The 18,771-nt window shown below is 40.1% G+C and overlaps 1 protein-coding gene across 7 annotated transcripts in view; it reads left to right on the top strand.

The window, feature by feature from the left end:
* FAM126B (family with sequence similarity 126 member B) overlaps positions 1-18,771 on the top strand; it is a 68,867-nt gene that overhangs the window by 35,727 nt on the left and 14,369 nt on the right. For 5 of the 7 annotated variants that reach the window (XM_048309217.1, XM_048309216.1, XM_048309220.1 and 2 more), the window contains 4 exons: positions 936-1,095; positions 16,657-16,800; positions 17,083-17,169; positions 18,096-18,185. In XM_048309217.1, the coding sequence (XP_048165174.1) occupies positions 936-1,095; positions 16,657-16,800; positions 17,083-17,169; positions 18,096-18,185 (481 nt within the window). Of the gene's footprint in view, positions 1-935; positions 1,096-2,284; positions 2,453-7,208; positions 15,107-16,656; positions 16,801-17,082; positions 17,170-18,095; positions 18,186-18,771 lie in introns of those variants that run through there. The other 2 variants (XM_048309221.1, XM_048309222.1) reach the window with 2 other exon arrangements.

Below are 18,771 nucleotides of genomic sequence, written 5' to 3'. Positions count from 1 at the left end.
TTTTATGTATTGTGGTTTTGGGGGGATTTTGAAGCTTTAAGCTTCAGCTTTGTTATTGTTGAATATTGCACATGCCATAGACAACCAGTTTGCTTTTCTGGAGCTGGTATACAAGTTCACTTTTGATGAACAATTTACTTGTAGACTGAGATATATTACTGAAAGTTGCTTATGTCTTTTTTAAAGTAAACCTCTAATCCCACAAAGGCATTTTATGGGAAACCTAAAGAAGTAATTAAAACATCAAAGCCAAAAAAAGTAATTTGTTCTCCTCAAAGCTGCAAAACATAACTTCTGACTTTATAATAGGCTATTACAATTTTAAAAATAGGTTTAATAAAGATGAGTGTATTTTAATAACTTGATGTTCATTGCTTAGGTTGCAAATATTTTTTTTTTTCCCTAAATAAATCTTGCAAGTACGTGCAGTCTAATCCCCTTGGTTAGGTTCTGTTGGTGTTGTTTTTAGGGAGGGGTGGGGAGTGGTATGGGGAAAGGTATGGTGGAAATCAGTCCTGTGCCCCTGTGCACGAGGCCATAGGCTGTTTGCATTGGCTTGGGCTGTGACTTAGTTTTATTGACACTCTTGTCATAAAACGTAAATGGTATTTGCCTTGACATATTGCAGTCTCTTTTGCATGGAGACCTTCCTGTATGTGTTGTTAACGTCTGTCACTACAGATGGCAAAGATAGAACAAAAGAAATTACCTCAAAAAAATGGAGAAAATTAACTCTGGTTTTGAGAATAGGTTTGTGATGAACTTTTCCATGTAATCAACTTTGAATCCAGGGAATGGGATCATCCATCTTGAGGAGAATCTGGCATAATTATCAGTTCTTGCTTGTTCTCCTTTCTGTATCCAAGCAAGAGATTCAATATTGCCATTAGTGTAATCAAGGATAGTAGCAGTACAGCATCTTACTTTTACCTTAGGTTGCAAATGCCATGAAGAATTCGCTGCCTTTTGATGCTCCTGATGCATCGCAAGAAGGCCAGAAGGTACTGAAAGTAGAAGTTACTCCAACAGTTCCAAGAATTTCTCGGAGTGCTATTACAACAGCTTCTATCCGTCGTCATCGCTGGAGGAGAGAAGGTGAGCTTTCTCTGCCAGGAGCACATACTATAATGTACTGTAATCATCATCATCACTGTAATCTGGCTTCTGAGTTTGAATGTTTACAGAACATTGGGGGGGCTTTTTGTTTGTTTGTTTTTGAAAAGTGATACTCCATAATAATATATAATATTTTACATCTTCAGAGCACTGCATGAACATGAATATTTGGGGTGTTTGTTTTGGTTTTGATTTTGTGATAAACTGTGAGGTAGGTGAGAAAAAGGAGAAGCTGGAAAATGTTTAATAAGACTTCTTTTTTCTCCATGTAACACAGTATGAAATTGTAGGGGTAAAGTGTGGCTTAGAATTTGAGTTCTTTGTTTAATCTGTACTAAAACTCAACTGCCTCCCGTCGTAAATAGCTCAGGGAATGAATGCTAACATCTAGACCTTAATAGGATTCCAGCTGCCTAAAGCTACTGATGGCAGTGGGAGAGGGAAAAACTGAACATCACACTCCTACCATCACATGACCCAGTTTATTGGGGGTCTTTAAAATAGGTTTGGATAGTTTAGAATTAGTCTTTCTTTTTCCTCAGTGAGTACTTACATCATACGGAAGTGTGCTTGACTGCATGAAGAAAAAAAAAGTAATGATCTTTACCTTGATGTGATGACATCTTCAGTGTAGGTGTAGCAAAAAGCTTGCTTTGAAATCACTTTGTCTACTTTTAAAGCTTTGTTACTTCATGTATAAAACATTAGTTTAAAACAGCTGCATAAATCAATGAAGGTAAAAAGGAGAATAATGTAAGAATCAACTGAGAGTAAAAAGTCTGAAAACAGGAATTACATATTTTCCTGTAGTACATTTCTTTCCCCTTTTATTTTTTAATATTCTTCTTGGTCACGTGCAAAAGGATTTGATGACCTCTGGTCTTCAGCTGAATCAGGATGTCCAGGACAACAAGTAGCTGTCTCCTGTTTTCAGCACTCTGCGTCATGTTTGTCTTCACTGTAGTTGCTGTTATATTCATTTGCTGGTCTCTGGTCTACAGTACAGCCCACCTGTCTCTTTCTGTGGATGTTCTCACCACTTTTAACTAAGCATGGGTAGTGTTTCGTGTCTGTTCCATGTCCGCATAAACTTTCTATTTTCCCTGCCTGGGTTGGGATGCCAAGAAAGGAATAGACAAGCACTAAAATGTTATATGTTGAATCCCAGATGGCTTTGACTTCTCAATCGAGGCTGACTCAAGCATTCCTGGCTCACCGATCCAACACGGCTCCACAGACCTAGGGATCAAACGTGAGCAAGAGGGGGAGGTGCTGATGCGCAGGACCCCTGAGCATGGCTTCCCGGAGCCCACCTTGGCAGCAGCCACAACAGAGGGTAGGACAGAGATGAGGAGGCAGAAGTCAGTGAGGCAGTTGCTGGAGGAGGATCCTGGCTCCCTATCCCCAAGCAGAACTTCTTTCCATTCTAGTGTGTGTTTCCGCTATCCCAGGGTGTATTAGCTTTCTTTGCAATACACACATCCCCTATATACCTACCATCAGGTCAGGAACTACCTTTTGTTATTGTGTGGGCTGGCCTGGGGCTTGCATCTGTGTGGTGAAAGACTGCTTGGCATGGCACACACACAAAAAAAAAGACGGGTAATATCCAAGAGCTTTGAGATTGCTTGGAAGCTTTCTGTTACTGAGCATGTTTAATCTGATTTTAAGAAGAAAAAATATGCACCAGATTAATGTGAATCTAGTCCTGAAAAGTCAACAGTACCAACTATAAATGGATTTGGCTACATTTTAGTTAGTGTCTTGTTAGTCTGCAGTTTTTAAATTTTCAAGAATGAAGTTTCCTGTTCCCATTAAAAGTCAAGCCTATCTAAAACAGGTATGCAGTTGCTGATGTTTTATTTGTCAGTCATCCTGTAATTGAAAATTCATATATGTACAACTCATTTAGAGCTGGCTGCTCTACAAGCACCAAAAAAGTGCTTGTGTTTTCAGGAAGAAATAAGGTTGTCATATTTTTAAAAACTTCAGAAACAATTACTGCTTGCTTTCTCAGTTGGGATGTCCACACAAATGCTGTAGGGCTTCATAGGTCTGCTTTGCAGCCAAGAATAGCAGATAGAGTAGGTGGTAGAACTTTTTTTTGCTTAAGTTCATCTATTTTCAAGATGATTTCCTTGATGAAAGACGTAGTTTCAAATATTGAAATTGAATCATGATTTCTCCTCAGAGCTGAGAATTAATTCTTATAGATTAGGCTAAACATATTTTCAAGTACTTTCCTGTCTTAAGTCGTCTTCTCCATTCCAGCCTCTATAAGGACATTAGTTGATCATAAGTGAGATTTATTTGCACATTCAGATATGAGCTACATAGGTTTCAGATTTGCTCTTCAGGAAACAATAATCTGGATAATTCGGAGACTTAAATGTAATGTTATCACAGAATCATTACACTTAAAGTTGCTATCAAGCACTAATTAAGATTTCATGCTTCTGTAGAAAAAGTGGCATAAAAATATTTAGTGCAGGTTTCTAATCTACTTGGTGCATTATGAATTTGAGCATGCTCAGTAAATGATCCTGTCTTCTCTTAAATTCACTTTTCACTTGATCTTACCCCGTTTTATAACTCTTTGCATGTGCATGACCTGAAGGATATAGAGAAGTCCTGAGCTGCAGAGAACCTTCTGGGACAGACAGGAAGTGGGAAGGGAAGTTGACAAAGATGATGCATTTTAGTCTTGTCTGAAGCCATTGATATAATGGGGCATATTACTGGATAAGGCATCATTCCACATTCTCTGCTTCAATACAAATGGATTGAATACCATTTACTTCTGCAACATTAGCAATGTATAATTACATTCTTGATCAAACTGAATTCTCCAGCTGATAGCATCTGGGAGACAGCCAAGGAAGGTAGTTTGGCTTGATTATCAACATAGAATTGTGTGTGTTTATCCAGGGGTCTGTTTTCTGACACTGATTTCACAGAAAGTTTCAGCCAGAAAATTCCCTCTCATAAATACCAGTTTGATGTCAAACAGCACAAGGAGAGACTGATCACTTCTAGTGACTTTTCAATCTTCAGATATAGGAAGGATAAACATGCTAAAAGTAATTTTAAAAAGATGTATAAAATCCCTTCTTCAGATTGGTGTTTTGACCCCTTGATTAGAAAAAGACATGACTTCAAGAATGACTCAGTAATGCTGTACAAGGTATTCTGCTGCTGAGTGGTTGCAGCTGTGGTTATGTGCACTATTTTGGGTCAGTGGAGAACACTGAGTCTGTATCTGCAGGACTACTTGGGTATATTCACAAATAGCAAATTATTTGGGGACAGATGTCCTGAATACACACTGTAGTGCAGTGGATACAATTTCTGTTGGGTTGCACAGTCTCTTTCTCTTTCGGCCTGAAAATAAAGAGTACTTGGAAAGGAGTAGATTCTTAGTTTTTGTTTCCTGTTAAAATTATCTTATTGGTCTATTGGAACAAAAACAAACAAAAAAAAAAAAAAAAAAAGAGAGAACTTTGTTGTTACATCATCCTGTTTTTCTTCCCAGAGTATATAAGGACTCAAACTTTTTTTATTATTTCTGAGGGCAGCTTTTAGAGGAAAAATAAGATACATTAGGAAAAGAATGTGTTTGCTGATTTACTTTAATCCCATTGAGAACTTCTGTAGGTATGTGGGTCTGACTAGACAGAAATTCTCTTGCATGTTGTCTTCTCTATCTTCTTCATTTTCGAGCACTGCTGAGCAGCTTGGGCTTCTGTATAGTTGCAGCATCCAAAAGCTTGCAACAACCCCTCTCAGTCTTGTCTTTAAATCCTGTGGATAAAATGCCAGTTTTCCAGTGTAACTATTCTGCTTCACTCTCCCTGAATAGGAACGTGTGCTTTAGCATCCTGTTACTCAGTAATGTTTTAACATAAACTTTGAAAACTACTAATGTTCTTGTAATAATAAAAACCTTAGCAGTGTTTTCTGGAGATACCTTCTTACAAGTTCCACATTTTTTTATTGAATAAGAAGGGCTTGAGAGGGGGCTTCAGCTGCTTCTCTTGCTGCTTGTAACCAAACATGCTTTCATCCAGCTTTGCATGATTATATAAAGAAACATAAATGTTGGTTAATTGAAAAAGTGGTCTTGCTTTTGGTATGTTCCAGTAATGTCTGATTTTTATCAGTACCTTTGATTGTGTGTGGGAAGGTTGGAGGGGGGAATGTCAATGTGGATTATGGATAAAATATATCACTGTTTAGTGTAAGAAAAGACAGGTATGTCTCAAGGAGAAGATGAAGGCCTAGTTTGACCAAACAGGGTGGACAGGAAGTAGGGAAAGTATATGCATTTTAAATATGGTTACAGGAAGTTAAAGCAAATAAACGCACCCTTCATTTTATTAATTGTCCTGGGAACCTAAGTAGCTTCTTTTTCTAAGGCTAAAGGCTTAACCAAGGAAGGAAGACTGCAGTAGCATGAGCTATATTACCTTTCCCCTTCTGGGAGGCTATTGAGTCAAACAGAGCTATAGAAAACTACAGAATCATCTCTCATTGCATTGTTTTGAGAGAGGCTGAGAGTGGTCGGATTTGGAGATGTCTAAGTATCTTTTGTAAGCTGATACACAGTAATGGATATTCCAAGGCAAAGTTTCCTGAAAAAAAGTAGTAAATGTATAGCAGAGTAATGAAACCTCCCTGTAAAGTTTGGTTTTGCATTACATATCAGAAACATGAAGCTGAATCAGGCTACACAGAGGTGACAACACCACTGAAAACTTTGTTCTGTTTGCCATGATGTAAAACGTTCCTTAGCTAACAGCATGACAGGACGAGCTTCCACTCAAATATTAGACTCTCTCATATAGTCGCCGCCATGTTTTTCCCATTCCACAAAAAGGATTTAAACAGGTTTGCTTGGAGGTAAGCTGGGTCGAACAGTCTTAACAGTAGAGCACCACAGTGGCTTTATTTCTTGCAAATAATCAGGCTCTACAGCTTTTACAAAGAAAAGCAAAATTCTTATAGCCTGAAAGACTCCTTTTCTGCCAACATGGTTGAAATGTATGCCTTTTTTTCATTGAAATGAGATACATGGAGCAAAAACTCTAGCTCAATTTTCAGTTTTGAAATTTGATTGCTGCTCAGTTTTCTACTAAAACAGTAACTTCTTTTGAGTACTTGGAGCTTAGAAAAAGACTGGAATATGATTAAAAGAAAAAAGTACTTGTGTGCGGCCCTAATCATATAGGCCTGAAAGTAAGGATTTAAGAAATGATATTGTAAGGCTTTTATTTTCTCTTTGAGGTTCCAGTCAAAAGCACAGTGCCTTGTCTATAACATGAAGTGTTTCAGAGATTAAATTTCTCTTAATACAAGAGTTGCCTTTTTTTTTTCCCTCTGAGAAATGCAGACATTGAGATAAAAGCAAATATGGTAGAAGCACCTGGATGGGATTTCTGTGAATGCAGGGAGGATTGAATTTTGGAGGAGAGAGAACTAGGAATTAGGTTAATCTCCAATAGAAAGTATAGTTACATTGTTCTAAGTGCCAGCTACACACAACAGAAGCCTTCTACTGGAACATTGTGATTGCTAGCCTAGGAAGTAGCCTAGTTCCGAAGCTTGCTGAGCACTCACCAGAACTTACTCTGACTGGAAGAGATCCTTAGATCTTGCCTCAAAACAGTATAAAAATAGCCTGAAAAGGTGGTGGGTTCATTTTGGTTTGTCTTTTTTAACAGCATGTAGTAGGAGAATGGGTAGCAAGTATCTGCAAATGGAGCTAAAACCAGTTAACCAAATGGGTTCCAATTCTTGTTTACAGACAAAGTTTGGGACCAATATTTTGACTGATAAAAGTATTATAGATGAAAGGCCAATCAAGCTCAGGGAGCACTAACTGTTAGACTCTTATTCTGCTAAATATGGCAGGAAAATTATTGGCTGAGAATCCAAAAATATTTAAGCAAGTGGATTAGCAAATCCAAGTGGATTAGCAAATGAGGTTTGTTTTGATATTCTGTGCACATCTTTGTCTTCATGTAACTTGAATGCATTCTGTGTGTTCTGATTCGTTTGGGGGTTTTTTGGTTGCTTTTTTTTTTTCTTAATAGATGCAGAAGGTGTAAACGGAAGAGAGGAGTCTGTGAACCTTAATGATCCCGATGAAGGATTTTCATCGGGAGCTTCCCTCAGCAGCCAGCCAGCAGGGACCAAACCTCTATCCTCTGTATCCCAGAAGGGCAGCTTAAGGAAAACAGCAAGTGGGCGTTCTGCTAAGGAGAAAGAAACCTCTTCTGCAGCAAAATCCAATGAGAGCCCTCGAGATTCAGTAGCTCGAAAGCAGTACACGCACCAATCCACTGACCTGGATGGAGATATAATTGAGATGACACCTACTAAGAAACACCTCAGCCTGCCTGCTGGGCAGGTGGTGCCAAAAGCCAACAGTCTGGGCCTGATCAGGACCGCCAGTGCTTCCTCCAGTAAATCATTTGACTATGTGAATGGCAGTCAGGCAGGCTCCAGTGTTGGAGCTGGTACAGAGGGTTTTACCAATCTAGCAGCTGGCAACACCAATCGGTTTTCAACTATCAGCCTACAGGAGGACCGACTAGGCCAAGCTGGGGAAGGTAAAGATCTCCTTTCCCCAGGAGCTCCCCTAACCAAGCAGTCTCGATCTCCAAGTTTCAATATGCAGCTGATATCCCAGGTGTAACTTTGACTCCCTTCCTTAGTATTCCCTCTTCCCCCTTAATCCCTGGCAAGTTCGTCCTTAGGCAAAACATGAACCATCATCCCACAGTGTGAAAATACTGACTGTTGTGATCTTGTTTGATTTGGTTTAGCTATCATACTGTATTACTGAAACAGCAATAATTCTTCCCTCACCTTCATCCTTTTTCCCTCTTGTAAACATGGTTGTGAAGCAGTATATAATGTACTGTATGCCTTTCTCCATGCCTTTCTTTCTCCTTGGGTGATGTGCAATCCATCGTAGGCTGATCAGTCCCATTTCAACACTGTGAGACTGGAGACACCGGCGGAAATGGTGAATGTGATCCCTATGAGATGATGCTTTGGCTTTGTTAAGAAATAGAAACGGGTTTGTTTTCTTGGTCTACAGTACTGCAAAGACTACTGGATCCTGACTTGTCTTTCTCAGAACCAGGAGTGCCTCAGAGATTCTAGTGTGACTTTGGACCTCTCTGAGTCTGTGCAATCAATTCTGAGGAGGGGATTGTCATTGCTGCTCCTGGCTGCCTACAGCACTTTTTTCATTAAAACGAGGGTAGTTTTTTCTTGACTGCCCCCAGTCTCTCATCCCAGAAGCTTTTGATGTTCAGCAACTGAGACATGCATATTAAGAAGCTGTTTTCCCTCAGAGAGAGGATTCTAGGTTGATAATGTAGGTTACAATGCACTTCTAATGGCGTTGTAGCCATTTGTAATGTTACATGTCTTCCCCTCCAGGACACAGGGTCATTCTGCATTTAGACTAAACGTTAGACACCACCATACTGTTAAAGCAATTTGGTTTGTAAGTGGGAAGGAAACACTTCTTCCCCAGGAAATAATGGCTAGCTCTGCTTTCATATTTGTTGTTGCTGTTGTTGTTGTGAGGTGCTGATCACCGAATTGAAAGGTGTATTCGGGTAAAGAGTATTTCTCAGGCTGCTTTCTTTAGTATCATGGCTGTTGGGACACCCCCACCCCTTTCAGCTGCTTTCTCAATGTCCCTGAATTCAATCATGGAGTCATTTCAGGAATCCTGCAGTCCAGACAGACCATACTCTCAAGGTGCTGTCTCAGGGATAGAGACAATAGTTTGCAAGAAGTACTGAAGCTTCAATGTGAAATGCTTTTCTAGCAATGCCATTTGTGCAAAGGGGTACTGACAGTCCTTTTTTTTTTGCCCGGAAGGATCACACTTCATGGCCTTGGTATATATAATCTTTTGAATTTTTTTAACTCTTATTTTTGTGAATTGGCCCTACTCTAGAATATTCAGAACTCGTGCCATTGAGCCAAGCCTTGAATGTATATGACTGGTGTATGGGCACTGGCTGGTACTTACATTAGAGGACACTGCTTAGAAGCACATTTCTAGTTACACAGGAGAATGTTTGGCATTCTCTCTCTGTCTCTCTGTATCTCTTTTTGGATTGATAGAAAAGGGGGAAAAGTTCATCCTCTCTGCTTAAGTCCTGTATGATATCCTTGAAGTTTACAACCCCTAAATCTGCAGGAAAGAGTTACAATTTTTATATGGGAACTTTGGTTTCGCTGTCACTGTGAAGGATAAATGTAAGCAGTTACAAATAGCAGGCTCTCTTTGAATGATAGTCTTTAAGACGCTCAGAACAATGAATGACATGGTGTGGTATTGCTGATAGTTGGTTTTGGTGGGGATTTTTTGGGGGGTTTTGTAAGCTTTATTTCAAATAGAACTTTTTTTTTCAAATTTACATTAAAATTCAGTTAAATATTTGAAGGGGTTTTTGTGGTTTGATGAGTCACTTTGGTAGCCTAGTCCTCATATCATTCATTCATAAAGTGAATTTAGTGGCATCTGATGTAAAAATTCAGTTAAAGAGTAAATAGACTCATCAGAAAAAAAACTTGACAGTTTCTAAATGGAAATTAATTTTTAAGGACCACCAGTCATACACAGATGGAGCTAAAGCAAAGCTGAGATGAAGCTACAAGGCTTACATTTCTGTTAAAAGGTCAAAAGCTATATATGGTTAAACTCTTCTTTATAAAATAAAGTTTTTCTAGTGGAGACAGTAGGTAAGTCATGACTGGAAGTACAAAGTTTATACTTTGCAGAGACTATCAAAAAGGAAATTTGCTTAAATATTTGGGAAAGAAAAGGTCAGGAGTGTCAGCTAACTTTCTAAGAATGACTTTATTTCAGTATTTTAGAAAGTAAAGTTGTTCATTAGCAATGTTCTCTACATTCTATGTTTGCCATTATATGCATTCCTCCAGAAGTTTTAGGACAGTTAAATTGGCATCAGGTCAAATTTTACAACCTTTTTTTAAAAGCTGGTTTTTTGTGTGGGGTCCCACACTATTAAAAATATTTCAGGAAAGTGAGACAGCTTTACTGGCTTCAGATAGGGAAGTCAAATGTACATGTGTTAATTCAAATTGGCAAAAACCTCAGTCAAACTACCTTTTAAGATATTCTTACAGTTCTCATTTTGATCATGTGCCTTTTGTTATGGTTTCATTTATTGTATTTTGGTTTGTTCTTGTGTATATATACCTATTCCATATCAGTCTTTTTAAAAAGAGTTCAAATTTATCCCTGTAAAAAACCCCCATGTTTTCTATGTGCTGATGTGGTACATATGGGACTTCTCAAAATTACCCTTTTAGTGCAGTGTTTCAGCTGTGGGAGCTTGTTTTGTTTTTTAGCCAACTACTGTTTAACATTTACCTTACAAATCAAGTCATCACTAGTATCTGCACCAGCTGTAGTAACAGGCTCTGCTGTGCTGTGTATCATGTTTATCATTACTGCTTCTAGATGTGCCTCAAACTATGCTAAGGTGTGTCAAGATCGTAGCAAATCTTTATACACTATGTTCAGTACATTTCAAAGTACTGTGGCAGAAATAAAATTAGAAGTGTCTGGGATATGGGTGGAGGGAATAATCTGCTGGTTTTCTGATTATATATGCTAAATACTAAACAAAGTACAAAACATACTTAAATTTTCTGACACCTGTGACAAATGTTTAGACTTAAATCAAACCTCCTTATCCTAAATTCACTCTGTTGTCTCTTCTTTTAGAACATTTGGTACTTGAGGCACTAGATTTAGATTTTTGCACTGTTTCAGTGCAACTGGAGCATTATGAAAGGACAAGAAGCAGAACACTATGATTTTTCCCTCTGTGTGTGCATGCATGCACATACATGCAATTCTTAGGTGAGGAAGGGTGGATACTATATTCTGATGTATACATATACTTCAGCAGGGAAAAATGGAATAGTCCTTGATACGCATCACAATATGCTGCCATTTTGGAACTCATTTTTGTTGGGCTTTGTAATTTTAAGGAAATACAAAATGTTTGGATTGTGAGCTCTAGCTTGATTATCCTTTTCAGGGATTTATTGTGAGCAACTTTTTGGTTGAAAGGTGTTTGAAGGTGAACCATATTTTCATCCTGCAGAGAGCAAAGTGATGAAGTAAAAATACTTATTAAAATTAATGTTGCAAGATGACAGTTTAAATTGCTGTATTATCCCTTTAGTTTTCATTTGGAAAAATTCTTAAAATGGATACTTCCATATCACTGTCCATTTATAGTGCAGATTTCTTTGAACACCCTTTCTGATACAAATTTGAAGTTTTTTAACAGCATACTTCATTCTGTAATGCTGAACATCATGTTGCAGCCAGTAAGCATTAGATCTAGTATTTGTAGTTTGCAAGTGTGTTGGTCTTAAATGCATTTCCAACATACTCCTGCTAGCTTTAACATAATTAAAGTCATCAAAATAGTGAGAAAAAAGAAGTGTTTTCTGACAAAGTATTTATTTGCACTACTTATGAATACTGGAGTTTACTGGGACAGGGTTTTTTCTCACCATGTGAGGTTTACTTGTGTGTGAGTAGGTACATACATTTGTCACGTGTTGACAATCAATTGCCTCAACTGTGTGTATACTGTATGTAAATAGGAACGTATTTTTCAAGATTAAGGGGGAAACCTGCATCTTAGTGGTGGTAAAGCTACTCTGCAGTAAGGTGACCCCAACTCTAACTGCTTTTTGTCTTCAGATACTGTGTAGTTTGTTTTACTTCTTTAATGAAGTTTATTAGTGTTCTTGGAAAATTTTAGCTCCAGGGAAATTTTCCTCAATATTTAATGTATAACATGTTCAGAGAATTATATTTTGAAAAATTAATTTTGGAATAGATAATTCTATGCTATGGCTGTATTTTAACCTAAGAGTTTGAACTTGTCCTATTTTATCATGAACCAATGGCTATCTCCTTTAAGTGTTCAGCATTTTAACTTTGGTCACAAATCAGACATTTTTGTTTATCTCGGCTTACAAATTTAAATTAATTTGAAGACTAAGAGAGAACCAAGAATAACTTTTTGAATAAAATCATAAAAATCAAGCTGTACAGTATAGGAACTGTGCTCATAATCCTAGACGAGGTGTGGAAAATATAATGGATTATGTTTGAATGAAATGTATGTGCTGCACACAAAACAAAAGTACTTTGATGTTAGTAGATCTAATAACCTCATCCTTAAATTCTCTCATTGCCAAAGATATTGCTACCTTGGCATGTTTAATATAACCATTAAAGCCATTAGCTAGGTGTCGTTTGTAACAACCATTATATTACAAGAATAGTTTTCATCAGAGCAGTAAACATGCCCCTTTTATTTCAGTTTCTTGTTTAGGATGATAGCAGGACAAAAGTTGCAGAATATCACTCCTTTTCAAGCATGCTAAGCAAACAAGCCAGCTCCTTTGTACTTGTATTGCATTCTTGATTTATATAATTTTTCAATATTTTGTATTTTCTTCAGTATTTGAAATGCTATTTGTTTCTAGCATATGGGCCTTAATCTCTGTTCACTATTTTTGTTTTTTCCTCACTGGCACTTGGATAAACTTTGTTGTTGAAAGCTCTTCTGTAGGTGATTCAGGGTAGTAAATCATGACATGGCTGTTGTGCTAGCAAATACATGTATCAGTCTGTCAAAATTTTTATGTCATGACTAGCTGAAGAGACAAAATACTTGCCTGCTTCTTCTACAATTGTGGAAGATGATGGTGAGCTGTGAGCAGCTTGGTTTGTTCCTGAAAACAGTAAGTGGATTTTGCAAGACTGATACGAGGTTTTCTACATAGTCATTATGAAATCTTACTTAAATCTTGGAACAAGATTTTAAAACAACAGCCAACCATTTTAGATAAACTTGCCTAGTGAGTTTGTCAAGTGTCAAGGCCTGTGACATTAAACGTTCAGAAGTAAGCTGTGCAAGTCTTAAGGGTACCTTACAGCTTCAAGAAAAGGATTTAGTAAAAATCTGTCCCATGTTAATAATCTCTTTTTGAGATTTAATTTTTAAAAAATACAATTTTTGCTTCCATGCTTTTACTTATTTTTCTCTAGGCTATACCTCTCCCTGATTTTTCTTTTCAACTGTGTTCATCGGATTTTACCAAAGGTAGTATCTGAGGGACCAGCTGAATTTAAAATGGGTCCATATATTATCCTTTCTATCATAAAGGATTACTAAGGTATTCCTGTGAGGAGCTGTTGATGGGAACAGATGTATATTAAAACTTTGTACACTAAAATGTTGCCCTATATTTTAGCTTGTGCATAATGAGCAGAGTGATGAGATCAAGTTTTATTGACCAGCTACTTGGTGGTGAGCTCCCAGTGTTTCACAGTGTGTAAGATGTAAACAATTTTAGAGAAGACTGTCTTTGCATTCTGATACAGTTTTTTAATGAGTGATTAATAATCTTCTCAGGAGCCCAAATTTAAATTGCTCTAAAATGTGGCTTAGAATTCTCACAGGTTTTGATTATAGAAGGTAAAATGGTCAGGGGAGATTTTTGTTTAGAAGTATCTGCTGGTAAAATGTCTCTATGGTGCTTTGTCATGGAAACTTCCTTACAAATCAGTAGTGAATCCTATGTGTTTGAGTCCTCATCCTCCCCAGAACTGATCACAAAACAGAAAAAGTAGAGCAACCTTTTACCTTTAGTTCTAAAACAAGTACTTGGAAGTAACAGAAATACTGGCTATTGACACTGTTCTTTCTGTTCAGACAGTTGTTGTTGTGCTAGAATTTCATGTTATTAGTTTATGAAAAATGCAAGTAGTAAAAACTTTGTGGCTTCAAGTATACAGTAGATGTGAGTTAACAATCACTCAGGATAAATCAACATGTCAAAGTATTAATAGATTCTTAGTACTGGGGTGTGTGGTGTGTGTGTGTGTGTGTGTCAGTGTTCAATGATTACTTTGAAACAAGACTTCTGTTTTCTTGCACATAGTGCATACTTTAGGGGTGGATATTACTAGCTGGTTATTTATGGACAAATACCATATGATTAAATAAAACTGAGTCATTTAACACTTTTTTTCATATTGAAGATTCCAGGAAAAAGCTAATAAAGATTTTTAATAATCAGCTACTCTTAATACATTTTAGATTTACTATGGTAGCTTTTATTTGCTATTAAAAGACCCCAACAACTAAATTGATATATACCCCATGCTGCATTTTTTAAATTTGTAATTCCTGTACTTGACAATGAGTTTTTTGATCTGTTTTCGTCCTTGTAAGAATACAGGATTTGCTCTCTGTTTTACTAGCAAAAAGAAACATTCTGCAAGGGTTAAAAGATTATTTTCTTACTTTTTTCGTCATACCAGGTTTGTTTCTCTGAACTAAGGTTTCTGAGGATTTTTACTACTTTAGCATTATGTAATCTCATAGAAGGAGCATATGCACGTAGCCCACTTCTTGTGGACACACAGGCTAGGCAAAAGGACATGGATTGGTGGTGGGAGCCCCTCTTCACCAGCATAGCGTTGCTTGCTGGTATGAACCCCAAATGTTCAAGATTCGGTACTGGTGAAGGACTAAATCAAACAGGTTTTTTATGACCTCTGCTGTATGATGTCCTTTAACCTGGGGACCAGGGAAAGTCTTCATTCTTAGTCCTGAAGAAGGCACATATTGAAGATCATGTTATTGGTGCATGTAAGCCATTATCTTAAACTGTCTTACTGAGCTGGTTCATGCTGTTGACTTGTTGAAATGTGAAATGTAGTTACTATTGACTTTGTAAATACCTGCCAGAGAAGAAATATAATTATTTTAAATCATTGTAAATAGAGATGTATAAAACGCGACACAATCTGCAATGCAGAAAAAAATTATATATATATATAAATATATAAAGATGTTAAATAAATATTGTGCTGTTTCTGAACAGAAATTAATACTTTGTGAATTGCTGGATTTAAAAGTGTGATTCACGCTGGTGAAGGTTGGACGGGCCGTGAGGGGAGTTCTCCCCAGGGAACTGTGAGGGGGATCTGGTGGGGGCGGGGCTGTTTCCGTACGGGGAATGCGGCGGCTTCGCGTCGCCACAGCGACCCCGGGCACGAGCCCAGGGGCCCGCGCGCGCCCGGCGGCGGAAGTCCCGCCCTGCCGCTGAGGCGGGCTGGGAGGAGGGCGTGGGTTGGCCGTGGCACAGATCACTCAAGGCGCGGCGCTGCCTCGGGGCGGGCTGCGGGGCCGTCCGCTGGCGGGCACGTGAGTCCGGTTCCGCCTCCTGCTGCTGCCGCCGCCGCCTCTGCCGGGGGCGCGGGGAGCGGGTGGGACCCCAGTCCCGCAGGAGCGGCGCCGTGAGGGGTGGGGTGAGGTGTGAGGCGGGGCCGGCCCGCGCCCCCCGGCGGCGGCGCCCCCCGGCGGCGGGGCCGCGCCCACGTGACGGGCGCCGCCATGAGTGGGCCCGAGGGGACGCGCAGCAGCCGCCGCTCCCTGCAGGTGAAGTTCGTCCCCGACGAGGACGTCCTCAAACACATCGCCGATGACGCAGGTACAGCCGGCCCGGAGCACGGCACAGCCCAGCCCAGCGCCGCCCGCTGCTCCCAGGACGCTGGAAGAGGGGTCCGAGCAGCCGCGGCGGCCGTCGGGAAAGGGGCTCTGCAGCACCCGCAGTGGGTGCTGCAGAGCCTCGCAGCAGGACGAGGCCTCCGGAGTTATTCTGCCCCGCTTGACCCCTCCGTGCAGTGTCTGTGTCCCAGCCCGGCACTGGACAGGCTGCAGGCGGGGCGGGTACGAGCTCTCGATACGAGCTCCTCCCGCAGCAGCGTGTACCGGGTGCCAGGGAAGCGGCACAGGGAGCTGGGGAACTCTTCGGGCCTGACGCGGTTAAACACTCGCACAGTCAAAGCGGAACGAGGCTCCAGGTGCTTGCTATAGGAGTGTTTTGCAGCAGTTCTGACAACTTTTAAGGTGGGGAACCTCTGTGGAGATGCTTAAAACTTGCCAGTACAAGGCACGGAGCATCCGGATCAGACTTCATTGCTGGTCCTGCTTTGAGCAGAAGGTCATGCAGACGGTCTCCAGAGGGGTCTCAGCCTAAATTCTCCCATGAGTGTACTGACAGCCTACAGGCAAGGTATTTTCTAATTGCTCCCTTTCTCTAGGAAAGACAAGGGTTGGCAAGTACCATCCCCTTTGCATGCAATTTGATACTGTAACGCGTGAGTCACTGTCATTTTTCCCAAACTGTGGAGATGGTGATCGCTGAAATGGGGGTCTTGCCCTCATGGATTGCAGGAGCCAGCATTTGTGGTGAAGGAGGGATGAATGCCTGTGGGGTCAGCTACTGACCAGCTGTTGTTTTAGCAGGACATCTCACCGTTGAATTTGTTTAGTGATTTGCATAATAAGAACCTGGTCTCTTAAGTCGGGTGGTTGCATACTACTGCAGTAGAAATAATGAAACAGCACGAGGTTAAAGCTTTTGTTGCAATTCTAGGTACTAAAGTACGGAAGGACAAGGCTCAGCTGAGTGTCAGTATGAAGAGATTTGTGAAGAAGCTTGAGAGTATTTCCGATAACGAAGCTCAGGAGATCCTGGAAGAGAAGAGCTATGTTGCTGCTCTTGGATTGTGTGCCCAAGGTATTAGCAGGGGAAAACCTAACACAGCTCTGACTTCAGGAGATACTTGCAGTGTTAGGGTTGTACAGTGTTGGTGAAATTGCTTTTGAGGGCTCAGTCTGCTCTGGTTGTGCTTGTGGAAAAAGGTAGAAGAGAAGATTATGATTCTAGGATTTTATTATGATACTTGTTTTGTAACACCTGCAATATAAAGCCAAATAGTGAAATGTTGCATTCCATCTTTCTCAGGTTGGGAATATTATCGGTTTTTAAAATAGCTGTGAGTAACATTTCTTTTCACAGATCCAGTGGGAAATGGCTCAAATATAAGTGGTGGTGAAGTTTACTCATTCCAGACTCCCAAACGCTCCAGTAAAATGGCAGAGCTGGGTATGTTTCGCTCTTATTTTCTCTGCGGGCTTAAGAGAAGCAAGAAGAAAATGGCAGTTCCAGAGAGGGTGGACTGTTTTGGTTTAAATAAGATGTTTGAGCCGTGTTGTCACTGTTTTTTCTCACTTGAAGAGTCTTTGTGTGTCCAGCACCATACGAACTTCCTTAGTGTTTATTTGTCACAGCTAATGATGCATCCTACAAAGGATGATCAGAGGGAGAGGGATCGTTCTACTGTATCACTATACAGAAACTGGTTCTGGTACCTTAGTTTCTGCTGTATCTTGGGAAGTTGTGTGTTTCCTATCTTATACCTCCTTCTGCAGCAGGGTAAGTTTCACTGGTGCTCCCTCGTGGAGCCCTGACTCAATTTGGAAACTGAGGGAAGTCATACAATGACAGCCTGTTAGTCTCAGTGTTGTTCCATGGAATAGGCTGTTGGTCATACAGTGCTAGGGACTGTTAGCAGGATATGGTGACCTTTCATATTTAGATCAGTCACTTAGCTTCAGCTTGTACTGATAAGGAGAAGACACAGGTAAATAGTTCCTCCTGGGGAACTGATGTGTTTGCTATATCTGATGATCCATTATGTCCAGCTGAGCAGTCTTAAAGGACTAAGTGAGCCTGATCAAACCTTGCTCTAATTCAAAGACATGTGGTCTCCCAGGGAGCAAAAGGTGCTCTGCCAGTGCATTGGCCATATTTGTAAAATTAATTAACTGATGAGCTCAGCCTTTGAAAATCTTTGCTGAGGATTACAGCCACCATTAGAAAAAAATAGAAATATCTGGTTCACTTCCTGAAATAGCTAGGGAATTATTATGTAGAGAGCATTTCAGCTCTATGGCTCCATTTCTGACTAGCCAGAGCTGGAAGTTTTGTACCTGACATGTCCTTCCTTCCCCTCCCCCTATTTCCTACAGCCTCTGAATTAGCCCAGACACCAGAACAGAAGGTGGCACCCGATCACGCCAAGTGCTCTGAGAAGATGGCCAAAACCCCTCAAAGCAGCAGTAAGTCCTGTGATGGTTTGGAGAACTGGAACTGAGTGAATGGGGATTATGTTTCTATTTGGGTGGTAGAGTGGGTGCTTGAGTTCCAGCTTCTGTCATGCTTGAGTGTTTTAGTCAGGTTAAAGCCGTAGGCTGAACTGTTTAATGTGCATGGCCTGTGCTTCACCCGGCTGTCAGGTCTCTTCTTCTGTCCTGCTGCTGTAGAGGAAACATGAACTTCTTTCTCATCTATTGCTGTGACGTTTAACAACTTCCTCTCTGTTCAACAGAAATACTTGCACTTGAGAGAGTTATGAGCTGGGCTGGTGTGTTAAACACCAATTGGGTAGGACTGTGTGGGTGTTCATGTGTAAATTCACACTTTATTATATAATATTTAATACCTGGTGCTGCAGGGAGAAATACAGATGGGAGAAGTCAATGCAGGGCAGCACTGGCAAGAGCATGTGCATTTGTGCTCAGAAATGGAGTCTGATGTGCTCAGGGAGAGAACATTAGCTCATTTTTCAGCCTCTTTCCTCCTGCTGGAGTCTCTTCCTCTTTCCTGGCCTCCCAAAGCTGTGACCACAAATTAAAAGCTGCCTTC

The sequence above is a fragment of the Corvus hawaiiensis genome, chromosome 7 (genome assembly GCF_020740725.1).
Source record: "Corvus hawaiiensis isolate bCorHaw1 chromosome 7, bCorHaw1.pri.cur, whole genome shotgun sequence".
Taxonomy (NCBI): domain Eukaryota; kingdom Metazoa; phylum Chordata; class Aves; order Passeriformes; family Corvidae; genus Corvus; species Corvus hawaiiensis.
Note: the sequence above shows the minus strand (reverse complement) of the source record. Positions and strands in the feature narration are given on the sequence as shown.